The sequence below is a fragment of the Musa acuminata genome, chromosome BXJ1-8 (genome assembly GCF_036884655.1).
Source record: "Musa acuminata AAA Group cultivar baxijiao chromosome BXJ1-8, Cavendish_Baxijiao_AAA, whole genome shotgun sequence".
Lineage (NCBI taxonomy): Eukaryota > Viridiplantae > Streptophyta > Magnoliopsida > Zingiberales > Musaceae > Musa > Musa acuminata.
This window is the reverse complement of record NC_088334.1, coordinates 51,233,204-51,247,302: the sequence shown is the minus strand read 5'-3', so window position 1 is coordinate 51,247,302 and position 14,099 is coordinate 51,233,204. Positions and strand designations below refer to the sequence as shown.

At 38.1% G+C, this 14,099-nt stretch overlaps 1 protein-coding gene across 2 annotated transcripts; it reads left to right on the top strand.

Annotated features, from left to right (window-relative positions):
* The first annotated feature begins 254 nt into the window (after positions 1 to 254).
* On the top strand, positions 255 to 13,701 carry LOC135588699 (flowering time control protein FPA-like). Of its 2 annotated transcripts, none has more exons than XM_065080960.1 (6): positions 255 to 794; positions 6,836 to 7,096; positions 7,330 to 7,464; positions 7,583 to 8,523; positions 8,599 to 10,011; positions 13,432 to 13,701. In XM_065080960.1, exons 1-5 carry the CDS (start codon positions 489 to 491, stop codon positions 9,989 to 9,991), a joined length of 3,036 nt encoding a protein of 1,011 aa, XP_064937032.1. In that variant the 5' UTR covers positions 255 to 488; the 3' UTR covers positions 9,992 to 10,011; positions 13,432 to 13,701. The 2 variants fall into 2 exon arrangements, with proteins under 2 accessions (XP_064937032.1, XP_064937033.1); XM_065080961.1 differs by having other exon boundaries at positions 257 to 794; positions 6,836 to 7,081.
* Positions 13,702 to 14,099: the final 398 nt, after the last annotated feature.

The window sequence follows — 14,099 nt, the reverse complement described above, 5'->3', positions numbered from 1 at the left end:
TTGATTGCGATTACCAAATGTAATACGTCAATTATTCCAATTGGAACCTTAAATGGAAGTGGATAGTCTTCATGAATTGCTGCGTGATTTGAACTTGCACCAGATTTTTCGGTTTCGGATTTAAGTGACGGACGCGGAGGCGCCCGAGGATCCTAATAAGTCCGACCCAAGTACCACCCGCACCCAAAAGCGCATCGCCGGCCTGTCGCACCTAAACTCGTGCCCTAGTCGCGTCTAGAAGCGTCCCTCGCGGTCTCGCAGGGCAATGGCTACCTAGTTCCCATAATAAGCCACGGGCGACAAATCCTTCCCTTCGGTCTAGGGTTTCTTCCACCTGCCCCCTCCTCTCTCTTTCCTTTCGATCCACCGCATTAGCGTGGCCGCTCTCGGTATCTCCCCTCGAGAAGGTCGATTCTGGACGAGCCTTTTTTGTAGCCCAAGATCTTGTGGATTCGGTGCAGATCGTCGAGGGTTTGGCGGATCCGTCGATGCCCTTGAACAAGTCGGCTGGCGGGTCTTCGGACCTCCGCCGGCCTCCTCCGTCCAAGGAGCCGGAGAACGATGAAGCCCCCTCGAACACCCTCTGGGTGGGGAACCTTCCGGTTGACATCACCGATCCCGACGTGATGGCCGTCTTCGCCAAGCACGGCGCGTTGGATTGTACGACGATGCGCGGGTCGAGGAGCTACACGTTCGTGTACTTCCGGACTGTCGACGAAGCCAAGGCCGCGAAGGAAGCCTTAAAGGGGTCTATAATCCAAGGGCATGCGATGAGGCTCGAATTTGCCCGACCGGTTTGTATCCCCTTTCGTGGAACCTGAAATTGAATGTTAGCTAATTCGTCGCAAAAGTTGGTATAACTAGTTAAATCTATCATTTTGTTTGGCTATGCACACATTGAGTAGGTTTGTTTGATTTAATCTGTTTTATTAGGTTTCTATCTCAAGGTTGAATCTTCGTTAGTTTTGTGCCTCAAGATGGAATCAATCAATAGGTTACAGATTGTTTTCACACGAATGAAATCTGAATCACCTTCCTACAGTCACTAATAAGACATGGAAACGACGGGATAAACGATATGGCATGCTCCACTATATGGTTTTCGGATATCAGTTTTGACTAACATTCATTAGTTATCTAGGGCATCAGTTAAGTAGTCAGAATTTTATTAATAATGGTTGGAAACCTGTTCATAACACTGGCTCACCCACATGTTTTCAGTGTTATCACAGACTACACATTCATTTTCATGTAGCAACTCCATGACATGATATTTTTAGGATCTGATCAATTGGCCTATTGATTACAAATTGAGTTGCACGACATACACTGCCCTTGATTAACATGTAGTAGAACATATTGGAGAATGCAAGAACAGATTGATGCAAATTCCACCACTCTTAGATTGTTAAATACAACCATGCTCTTGATGTCATGTACTCAGTGGAGTAGCTTCATACAAGTCATGTATGTATTCATATACTGATTAAGATATTCAAAGGAAAGGGTAGAACTAAGGTTGCAGTCACTAACATAACACTTTCTAAACTAAGATGGAGGTCTTGGCCCTTGGGTTTTTCCACAAACTTATCACTTGTATTTTGAAGCAATTTGGAAGGATTTCAAGATGGAATGCTTATTCATTAGATTAACAAAATTCAATTAAATGATCTTTTACTCGGTGTTTGGCTATATCACGAGTCATATCCATGGCATTCAAAATATTTAACGTCGTTGTCTATGTTGGATAGCTGTAGTTCACACCCTGTTGATATTGACATTTCTACCTTACATGTCAAAAAAGTTATAAATATTAGAAGTTGAACTTTCTTTTATTGAAAATGCAATGATTTGTCAAGAAATTTCAGTATAATTCAAAAGGTTGTGTCTTGAGGACCAAAATAATTCAATGATACATTAGAGAACTGTCAAAGTTGTCAAATAATTTAGTAGAATCTTCATTAATAATAATGTACTGACGATCCTGCATCTTCCTATCTAATATCATTTTTATATTTGGACAACTAAAAGAGGTGCCATTTGAGGTTCAAACTGGAGATTGAATGCAATACATGATCATCATGTTTAAATTTGGAATTATCTTGGAAGAATTCTTAAGTGACTGACATATTGAAGCCAATTCTTTTATGGCAATTTTTTGACGACTCAGAAATTAAACTATTTCATTTTTCAGGGTGGTTTTGTGGTAATGAAATCAACCAAAAAAATATTAAACTCATAAAGATTATAAAACAAGAGATGACAGCAAACTGTAGTTATATTTCACTAATTTGCTTCCCAAATATGCGCATATGTATATGCCTTTTTTGAAGGCAAAGTTTAGGCTATGGGTTGGTATAAAGAATGGGAAAGATAACTTTGTTTTATTATTTTGTAAAAACACTTGAAGGTCCATTCATATTTTTGCTGAATACAATTGATTGCTCATTGTATAATGCCACTAGTTAATTTTTGTTTCATGATTTCTAAAATATATTGTTTAAAGGTCTATATTATATAACTTGAGTTGTTGTGTCTCCAATTGTTGCAATTGAAGATAAGAGAAACTTTTACAAATTTTCTCAATTTGATTATACCATTGATAAATAGGACGCTTAAACTTTGACATGCTTTCGCTATCACAAATTGAGTTAATTATTTTCCTGCAAATGGTCAACAGTGTATTATTCAAATAGTTATTATTTTCTCAAGCTTAATAGCATAGCCAAAGTAGTATGAAGGGGATGCCTGTCATGATGCAATGTGAAATGCTGGAAAAATGTGTAGCAAATTGAAAAATAAGTTTGATGCGCTTCATGGTGCCATGTGAATATGTGGAAAACTGTGAAGCAACTTGAAATGAATAGTTTTAGTGATCCCATAAGAGTTCAAAAATGGTTAATTACATAAAGCTGGACATTCTTTACATGACATGGGCCCTACTTCCTTTATCATGCCAATTTAGTATGAAAGAATCTTGGCTGTGCAAAATCGAAATTCCTGTTAGTAAGTACAACTAATGGGAAGTATTATCTATGGTGATACTCAGAGAAAAACAATCATGGACTAGCCCAAAAAGTATGCCCTCTGTGCCTAGGTGAGTGACTCAATTTAGGCTCTGGGCTTCCCAAGTGCTTGTAGGATGACCCAGGGGTCCTATACCCTTGGTGCCTCAAGGCATACCAAGTGCTCACCTAGGCTGGTCTTGGCGACCTAATCCCCTGGGAATTTCTGGATGTTCCAAGCACTCACCTTGGTTGGCTTGGGCGACCTAAACCCTCAATCCGGCCCAAACACAATTCTCTCTTCCTTTTGGCTGGCACCAAACTTAACCCCACATCCAGTGTTGGTGCTGTTCCCTAGCATTTTTGTCATTAATGTTGCACTGCTGGTTACGTCTCTCCCAGTTTGATAAGTCTCCTCGTTTCTTCCTCTCTTTTCTCTGTCTTCCCTGTTTCTTCCTCTTCTTTCTCCCCTCTCTTCGTGAGTGCTCTGCCATTGCCCTCTTTTATCTCTTCTCTCTTTCCCCTTCTTTTCTTCCCTTCCACTGTGCAAAGTTGGCATCCCCTTTGCTGTAGTCTTTTCTTCCCTCTTCTTTCACATCACATTTCTCTCTCTTTTTTTCTCTCCATTCCTTGCTCTCGGCCAACACCCACTACTACCACACTCTCCCCTCCTCTTCTCTTCCCCCTCTTCTACTCTCCTCTCTCTATAGCCAACAATCAACCATCACAGTCACACTCCCTTCCCTCTTTTCATGTTTGCTCCCTTTACTCCTTCCTTTTCCTTCCCTATTATTTTCTTTCTCTGTGCTCTCCATTGTTGCCCTTTCACTAATATCTCCGCTTCCGTCTTTTTCTCTCCCCTCTATCCATGGTTTAATTGATCAATCTCATATGGTAATCAAAATTACATTGAGGTATAAAGACAATTGAAGGTACAGCAGAAGAAAAGGAATCATGGATGGAAGAACCATTATTTAAGGAATGCAAAAGACACTAAAGTTGTCACTTTATGTTTTATGACACAACAACTAAAGGTGAAACCTTTGGAAAACGCAACATCAAGTTGGGGAAGGTCAAAAGTGGTGCTTTAGAAGGAAAGCAAAGGGTTATATGAATGAGAGCAAAACACAAAAGATTGAATCTTTTGACCATTTATTTGATATTAAGTTCGATCGGTAGATGTATCATTTTCTATTGCTTTGTTATTTAGATATGAATGAATTTAATTTTTATTTTGTTAGAGGTGTGTAATTTGGTGTTTTGGTAATAAACATCTTGCATATTCAACAAAATAAAACTCATGTATGGATTGAAGTTCTTATTTGATGATATAATTAACAATAAAGGTAAACACATTGCATTACTTGGATGAATGCCCAGGTAACTAAGTGCATAGCATGACACCTGGTGTTTTTGACTATAATGCCGTAAAACAAAAAGTACTTCTCATCTTAAATGCATTAATTCACTGTTAGTCAAATGCTCTAATTTTTAAACATCAAATTTTGTACTTCCAAAAAGCCATGCAACAACTTCATAAAACTGATTTTTACGTCCAACATTTGCTACTGATAGATTATTGGATAATGACAATTTCCATATGTGAAAATACTTTTATTTTAAATGCTTCATATAAATGTCTGAATATTTTCTTTCTACTTATAAAAAATTTCATTTGCTGATCATGTTGACATATTGATAATAGATGAACTTATTAGTCACTTACATAATAACATCCCTGGTGTATGTTATTTATTGATACTGGTCTTGGTTGATGAGAGCTTGAGTGAAATTAATTATAAACATAAGCCTTAGAAACTAAAGGTTTTAGATTAAGTAGGACTAAGACTGAATATAGAAAATGTAAGTTTAGTGATTTTAAAAATAAACAAGAGAATATAGTTAAATTGGATGGACAAGAAGTCTCTTTAAATAAAAGCCTTAGGTATCTTAGATTAATTATTCAACAAGATGGAGAGAATGATGAATATATTATTCATGGAGTAAAAACGGGATGGTTAAGATGACGATGACATCAGGAGTCTTGTGTGATCATCGAATGCCTTTGAGATTAAAAAGAAAATTTTATAAAACAGTTATGAGACTAACAATGTTTTATGAATCTGAGTGTTGGACAGTTAAGACATAACATATATAAAAAGTTTTTGTTATCGAGATGAGAATGTTGAGATAGATGTATAAAGTTATTAGGAAAGATAGGAAAATAAATATTTTTATTCGTGAATAACTATGTATCACTTCGATAGAGGATTAGATGAAAGAAAATCGTTTAAGATAGTATGAGCATATGCTAAGGAGACCTCCAGATACAATAGTTAGAAGATGTGAAATTATTAATGTTAGTGGTATGAGGAGAGGTAAAGGAAGACCTAAAAAGACCTTAATAGAAACCATAAACAAATATTTAAGTATTCTGAACTTAACTAAACTTATGACTCTTTACAGATATTAATAGAGGCAACAGATGCATGTAGCCGACCCCAGATAGTTGGGACTATACATGCCATGTGATCCTAGCATGTTGTAGTCTTTTAGTAGCTTCAGATGGCTAGTTAAACTTGTTAGAATCTTTAAATAATGTATTTTCTACAAGTACCATCTTGGATGTAGGTTGACATTGCATACGTTGGGATCTTAAATTGTTTACAAGCTTAATAGGCTAATATTAATTACACATATCTTCAATTTTTAAGCTCCTCTCTGAATCTGGGCATCCTTTAGCTTATTATTTTTTTTGCTGCAAAAGTCGCACTGAAATTTTATCAGTACTATGAAATTATATTCTTTGATGTATATACTTTGATGCATGTTAACAGCCTCTTTAAATATTTAAAGGTAAGGCTGCGTATATTGACCCTTCTCTGACCCCGCATTGGCGGGAGTCTCGTGCACCCTATATACTTTGATGCACTAGCAATTTTGTTTGCTTCGTGACTGAGGAAGTATCAACTGTTGTTAAGTTTATAGACTAAACATGGCTTTCGATCGTAGCTGATGGCTCACAATGTTATTGCTTTAACTTGAAGTCTTGAAGAACTTTGATTTTCAAGCCAGAGTCCTTTAACATCCTATTTCTATTAAAAAGGGACATACTAGGCTCTTGCCAATGTGGCGTCTGGGAAGGATTGCATATTTTTGTTGATAATTATGTAGTTGTTTGCTTTATTTGTATGTTATAGGCCAGAGAAGCAACATATGTGTTATTTAAATCTTTAATGACATCTGGTTCATTTGGTTAAGTACAATACGTTACTTGTTTTGAAGTTTATTGGAGTTTCATTCTATTGTTACTTATGCTATGTATGCATTTCACTGTATTGTCGCATTTCATCATCAAAATCAAAATATTCCTTCCTTTCTTGATGTATTATGGATGGAACCCTTTTAATGCTTGGTAACTGGTACTGTAGATTGCTCTGAAGGTAGTTGTCCATGTTATTACCTATTGTTAACAATGGCTTGTATTTGTTATTTAATCAAGAGCAAAGCGTCAAGATACCTGCTTGTCTGATCAAGATAAGTGAGTTCAAATGGCACTGTTCTTTTAGCAAAAAAAAGTACGGAATGATAATTTGATGAAAGCATATTCTTTTCATATTCTGATGCATCGATTTGTTGAATCGCAACAGTTACAAAAACTGCTGCATGTCATTATGCTTGTGGTTTTCTTCTTTTTTCTCTTTTTTTGTTCTCACTGGTTTTCTGCTTATTTGCAGTCAGAGAAAGCTGACATATTAGAACTGAATGCTAGAAAATATAATCAAGTATCTGTGTATTTAGTGAGCTTTGTGTTTAATTTTCTGGTGCAGCCAAAAGCAGCTAAACAGATTTGGGTTGGTGGGTTTAATTCATCTATATCAAAGGAACAACTTGAAGACGAATTTTTGAAGTTTGGTAAGATTGAAGACTACAAGTTCTTCAGGGATCGAAACTCAGCTGTAATTGAATATTACAAATTGGAAGATGCCATTGCTGCTCACAAAAGCATGAACGGGAAGCGGTTAGCTGGTGAACAAATACGTGTAGATTTTCTGAGATCCCAACCTCCTAGAAGGGTCTGTAGCCTGGTGGTAGCATTACTTTCTTGCTTCTCAGTTATCTTGATCAAGGATTGACTAGCCATATCATGGGTTATGACACCAGTATGGCTGCATGCCTAGTGTAGGCATTGTGCTTGAATGGAAAGTACCATAGGGCATGGATGGCATGTGCAATCCTTTATCTTGATGACTTTGCATTTGATATACATCCTTACGATATTTTATTTATGTTTTTTCCTCATATTAATCCTGTCATTAAATAGGATTGGTCTGACCGCTATGATTCAAGGAACGGATACTTGAGCAACCGAACATTGGAACCAGTAGAACGATCTCTGCCTCCAGATGACTTGAGAAACTTCCATAATTCTTCGTCCCTTGGGTCTAAGAGGGATATGGTACATTTGAACAAAAAACCTGAATTATGCTGAATATTTTGCTGACTTTAGTTGCTACATACTTTTTTTTTAGGATACTGATTTCATTTTGTCATTTTTTTTTTGTCTAAAATTTCAGCCTCATGGAGTGCGGAAAGATGGCCATCCAAGCAACATTCTGTGGGTAGGATATCCACCTTCTGTTCAGATTGATGAGCAGATGCTTCATAATGCTATGATTCTTTTTGGTGAAATTGAAAGGATAAAGTGTTATCCATCGAGGCATTATTCTTTCGTAGAGTTTAGAAGTGTGGATGAAGCTAGGCGTGCTAAAGAAGGTCTTCAAGGTCGTCTTTTCAATGACCCTAGGATACAGATCTTTTTTTCAAACAGTGAATTTGCACCTGGTAAGGATAATCTGCCAATGGTCCCTTCATTTAGAGCACATAGACCTGAGATGTTTTCAGATGAAGGGCCTTTTGGACCTCTGGAAGTGTTGGGTGCTGGACGTTCAGTCACCTCAAGTAAATTTTCTGGCTCACTACATTCTAATGTTATGCCTGGAACAAATATCTTCACAAGGTCATTTGGACCACAAGGATTTGATCTTCGCCATGTGGAACCTGAGTTCCATGAATTTGGTGCTCTTGCACCAAATTCTCTTGATGTTGATGCAAGCAAATCCATGCCGCCTAGTTGGAGACGTCGGTCTCCTTCAGCACCGGGCATTCTGCCTTCTCCTTCAAGTGTATTTCAAGCTGCCCGTCCCATGCCTGATGGATGGGATGGGGTTGACGTGAGAGATCCAAAAAGGTTACGGGTGGATGCTTCTCCCACCAATGATGGTTTTCTTCTGGCAAGGAGGGTTGATGGCAGCAGCGTTGGAGATCATCCCTTTGTGTTTTCTCATCCTGATAGAGGTGCTTCAAGCCGAAGTCAACTTGGTTCTGTTCTTCACAGTCGTCCTAATGTGCTTTTTTCTGATAAAGACTACTGCTGGCGTGGTGTTATTGCTAAAGGTGGAACTCATGTTTGTTATGCTCGTTGTATACCGATAGGAAAGGGCATCGACCTTTCTTTGTAAGTCTGAGCTTCTCATTACATGAGTGAATTGATATTTACTGTGACTATTGTGATATGACATTTTTTTGGCAGGTCTGATGTTGTCAACTGCTCAGCCAGAACTGGATTAGATATGCTTGCAAAACATTATGATGAGGCGATTGGTTTCGACATTGTCTTCTTTCTGCCAGACAGTGAAGATGATTTCGCCTCTTATACAGATTTTCTACGGTACTTGGGCTTAAAAAATCGTGCGGGGGTTGCAAAGCTTGAGGATGGTACTACACTATTTTTAGTGCCTCCATCTGATTTCTTGACCAAGGTATTGGGTGTCAAGGGTCCTGAACGTCTCTATGGTGTTGTTCTGAAAATGCCGCAACAATCAACCAGTACAGTTGTGCAACAATCACAACTAGCCATTCCTCCCTTAACATCCCATCACATTGATCAGCAGGAGGCACCTAATTTGCAGAAGTTTATTTCCCGCAATGAGGATCAAGCATCGAGAGTTGATTTTAACCAGTCCTTGCATGAGGAGGTGGCACGTCATGCAGCAACTGAAAAATTCCAGTTGGCACATGGGGATGAACAACGCCTATCACAATCAGCTGCAGTGGACCAGGAAAGCAATGCTCCTGCTTCCCAGTCGAAGGTTTCCTTGACTCCTGATCTGATAGCTACTTTAGCTTCTCTTATCCCTGGCAACATTCAATCATCAGCTTCTGGTGCTGTTCAATTGCCATCTAGCTCCACTGTGCGATCAGCTTCATCTTTTACCTCTACGGTCCCTGATGGATCTGTGCCATTTCAGAATCGAAGGCAAGATAACCAAATTACTCTTTCTGTTACTTCCATGGAGCAATATAGTATGCCACCTCATCTAGGACAAAATTTCAGTCACCAGGCACCATCGCTCCCTCAGTTCCCACCATATATTAATACTTCAAATGGGGCTGACCCCCCTACACAGCCATTACTTGGTATGCTGCAGATTCAAAATCCTGCTACTAACATGCCACCAGCTCCTCCTGTTTCGACTAGCCTGTTGAATAGTTATGCAATATCACAACATGGACAATTTGCTGCCACCCAAAGCAATCAAATTTATCAGCTTGATACTCCTCTTACATCTCGTGACAACTACGGAAGCTTACCAACAACAAATGTTGGTGATGTGTTTGGTTCGATTGTCCAGCAGCAATCGAGACTTGGTTCTTCATCTGCTCATGATCTCATTGGCAATATACCTCAGCATCAACTTGCCATGCCTGCAACAAATGATAAAGGGAATATGGAGATCTCTAACCAAGGGCAACAATTACAACCTGTTCTAGCTGGTTCTAGCCAAGGAACATCCCAAGGTGATGCTGACAAGAACCAGCGATATCAGTCAACACTTCAATTTGCTGCTAACTTGCTTCTACAAATTCAACAACAGCAGCAAGCAAGTGCTCACACTGTCCAAGGATCTGGAAATCAGCAGTGAGAAGTAATTCTTGGTGTCAGGTAATATTTTCCTTTGGTTGTGTGATTAAAGGATATGCTGAAGTTTTATTGCTTACTTTAGTATATCACTTTCTTCTGCTATTTAGAATTAACTGAACTAAAATGCATAGTTTTCTCTTTTGATTTTCATGTTTGTATTTGTTACAGTCCATGATTTGCTGATTAGCTATCATTTTGGTTTGACCTTGTTGCAAATTTGAACTAATGAATATTACTTAATTGAAGTTTGAACAAAGATTTTAGGCTTTATTTTAGATTTCACAGGTATCACCATTTTATTGGGGAATGAATATAGTTCCTTTGTAAAACCTGATCGCACCAGTGTTATTCAATGCAAAAATTGCGTTAACCATGTCTGAAAGTTAGACCAGAATTGCTATAAGGTTCCATGTAATATAGTAATCATTATATCAATGTAAAGCTTGATTTTGGAGAACAAGTATGGTAACTGATGTCAATTGGATGTTTTTGATGTCATTTAAATGTATGCTAGTGCTATCTCAACTTCATAAGAAGCGATATATCATTTTGTAGATTCAGGTCGTTTATAATAGTATCTTGTGGACATGGTGAAGATTAATTAAGGTGCATGTTTCTTGTTGAATTATTTGACTGGTTGAATATTCTTGGTTTTAGTCACATGCTTTAGTTTATCATCTCCATCTAGAGAATGTGATTTATGACTTCCATGTTATTGCTTTTTTATTGCTATTTGCTAGTTATTTCCTTTGTATTTTTGGAAAAGAGATTAGATCAATTTGCATTTATTCTAGTTGTTCAGTCCAAAATTATTTATTTTTATATGCTTGGTCACATAGCCTGCGAGGTTTGATATCCATTAGAAATCTGCAAATTTTGCATACAAGTTGGGATATTTATAGATTTTTGTTATTGTTAAAAAAACTCAAATTTATTATATAGGGATTAAGTTTGATGCCATGGACTGCAGTAATTTTTTATATAGCACAAGTTTTTTCTTTATTTTTTACACAGTTGAGTAAAGAATTAGGATGATTTATGAAAGCTGGTAAGGCTTGTTTTGCTTTTTGTACAAGTCGAAGATTAGTGCTTAGAATAACTAACTATTCAGGCTAGTTGAGGAGCGTATAACACCAAGAGTCCATGACTGCAATCTATCTTGTCAATTGCCACAGTACAAAGTAAGTTTTGAGGTCACTTATCTTGGATGTTGTCTCCCACATATCATTGCATAGCTAAGACCAGGCTAATTGGCTTACTATCAGCAGACCAGCCAAAATCATCAAGAAATGCTGATGGGCTTGTTTAGACAGCTTGCATTATGTTGCTCAAAACATCTATTTAGGATGGTTGAACAGTTATTGTGCCATGAGCGAACCACTAATGTAGCTAGTTTTCCACTTTTTGGCCCAATTACTATAGACATATGTTCTACAAGTTCTAATAGGTTTGTGGGCAAGTTTAGCTCTGGATATTTAATTACTATTTAATCCCCCATATCTCCTATGGATGTATATAGTTGATTCTTATGTCATAGAAGTTACAAATGGAGTCATGGCATGCATGGTCTATTTGGGTTGACTCCTAGTAGTCATCTTTAGACATTTTGATTGTGTGGAGATGGAATTATGGAATTTAAATTCAAGTCAAAGCCTTTCCAGTAGTTAGGCCTTTCAAAATCTCCTTTGAATTTGCTGTCCGGTCCGTAGTTAATCCTTTCGGGGGTTGTGATTGTGCATTGGCTCCTTTAGGTGCAAAAGGAAAATTGTCTAGCAGTTTTACCTATTTGCTATTTGTTGCGACTTGCTTCCACTTAGCTCCCAAGTGGAAACAAATGTCTGTAGGAGGAATTAGGATAATCTCACCAGATTTGTTGATATGCTTATCTTAATTTTCTGGTAAGAGCTCATGTCTGTGCAGTTACGTTACTTTGTTGTCTTAGTGTTCGACTTCGTGCATTTATAAATAAAAATGTTCGTCGGGACTTGTTTGTGTTTGCTGTAAATAGGTCAGCAGTTTTTTGTACAACATTGTCTGTTTCTGTTCCTTGTTAGATGTGGGAATTTATATTCTTTAGATCATGTATGTTAGTAATTGTAGAATACTCTGTTATCATTTACTTACAATAGGTTATGGCAAAATGAAGGGTTAGAAAGTTCGAGGTCAAATTAAATAGTTCTTGCATAATTATAGTAGCATTCACTACTTTATAGTTAACTGATTTTTAATTAAAAGTTTCTCAAGTGCTCATTTCATACTTTGTAATTTGAGTTGCAAATTTTTATTCAGTAACAATTAGGGACTCTCTAACAGCCTTAAGGTAGTTGGTATTTTGTTATTACCACAAGGATATTGCTCATGGCATGATTTGAAAATTGTACTTAATGATGTTATTGCTTATCTTGCTTGTTATATTCACGAGTTCTTCATAGTGTGTTCTCAAACCAAGCGGTTGCTTGGGACACCTCATTCTAAGCCAATCGACCATTCATTCGTGCTTCACGATTTCGAATTTCCAAGTATGGGAAAGATGTTGACATCTTGAATCAGAGTTAGTTTGTTGGTTGGCTAGTGATGGTTTTGACGTTCCCAGCGGTTAGGTTTTCGTTCCACGATTTCACGTAAATTTTCACCGTCTGCCAAACTCATGGTAAGCCATCATCCAACCCGCTAAAGGTGTTCTGTTGTTGTTTTCAAATTCCTAGTAGAAGTTTACATCATGTGTGACGGGCGCTAAGAATTCGGATTTCATATTCGTATCCCTCTATCGAGACGTTCATATTTCGGTCTTCCCGAAATCTTACACTTTTTACAGAAATATTGCGTATAACCTGCAGTGCAATGCAGCAACAAGCTAATGCATGCTGCCCGAATTGTGATTGTAGGAATACTACTGACATGGTAGGATCCATGTTGCTCTCCATCTATCTTAGAAGCTAACTTGCTTAGGTTGTTTTGTGCGTACTGGTAACATTGTCCCTCGTAACAGTCATCGTCATGTTTGCACACCCACAACTAGTATTCAAGGCTTTGCTTGGTTCATGTTATTGTAGTCACGACTTGTACAACCTAAGCCTAATGATGCTTCGAAGCTGCTGTTTCCGTCTCACTACTTTAGCCTCAACTAGTAAAATGCAGCTTTTCTTTGTTCTCTCTCTCTCTTTCTCTCTCTCTCACACACACTCTCTCTCTCTCTCACGTGCATGGTTAGTACAAATCTAGTAATGCATGGTAATATTTATGTTGAATATATCGTTAATAATCATATATAGACTTGGGCAAAAGCTACAAGAGGTCGGCCGTGGGGGTCTTAAAATCTCATTGTATCATTCATTCGCTGGTTCTGCCTCGTGGTGCGGATGTCAACGTCAAGTTCACCGACTCGCGTTCAGATCCATTTGTTGGAACTCAATTAACTATTTCTTATTTACTATGCTGTAGGGAATCATCGTCGCTATCCCACCACCATCCATCTGCAGTGGAGGGAACTCTTTTTGTTGAAGCCTTGCCGTGGCAACCTTGTGAACGGAAGTGGACAATGTCAGTCTCTTTCTCTCTCTTGTTGTTTCACTGTAAGAATAGGGAAAAATCTTTCGCTAGCTTGACGATGACGACGAGGATGAGCTATCTGCTGTTGAGTTTACTGGATATGGCGCTTGCCCGAACCAGAGGATGTCTTTACCATTTTATCGACGATTTTGTTTCTGTTCATATCTCGCTTACCACATCGACGTTACTTTGTTCAGATTTCGTTGGCATCCGCTTCAAATTATTCACATTTAACTTTGGACAATAACTTGGTGACGTCCAGGTGTCTTCCATGCGTATCTCATGTGCTCCATCAGGCACTCTCCGAACCGAGGGTTCCCGTCTCAAATGCATTAAGAATTAATTGGTCGACACAACAAACATGTTTCCAGGGACGCCTCTTTTCCTTTCGTGTGTTTAGGGTGCGACGTGTGTTTACTTTAGTAAACATAGCGTAAAACAAAAAAAGCATCAATGATACAAGCATAGCATCTGTAGTTAGATGAATCGATCATATATCGTATGCAAGCAGCAGTAGTTTGATGAATCAGTCATATATCGTCGACGAGACATTTGTGGGC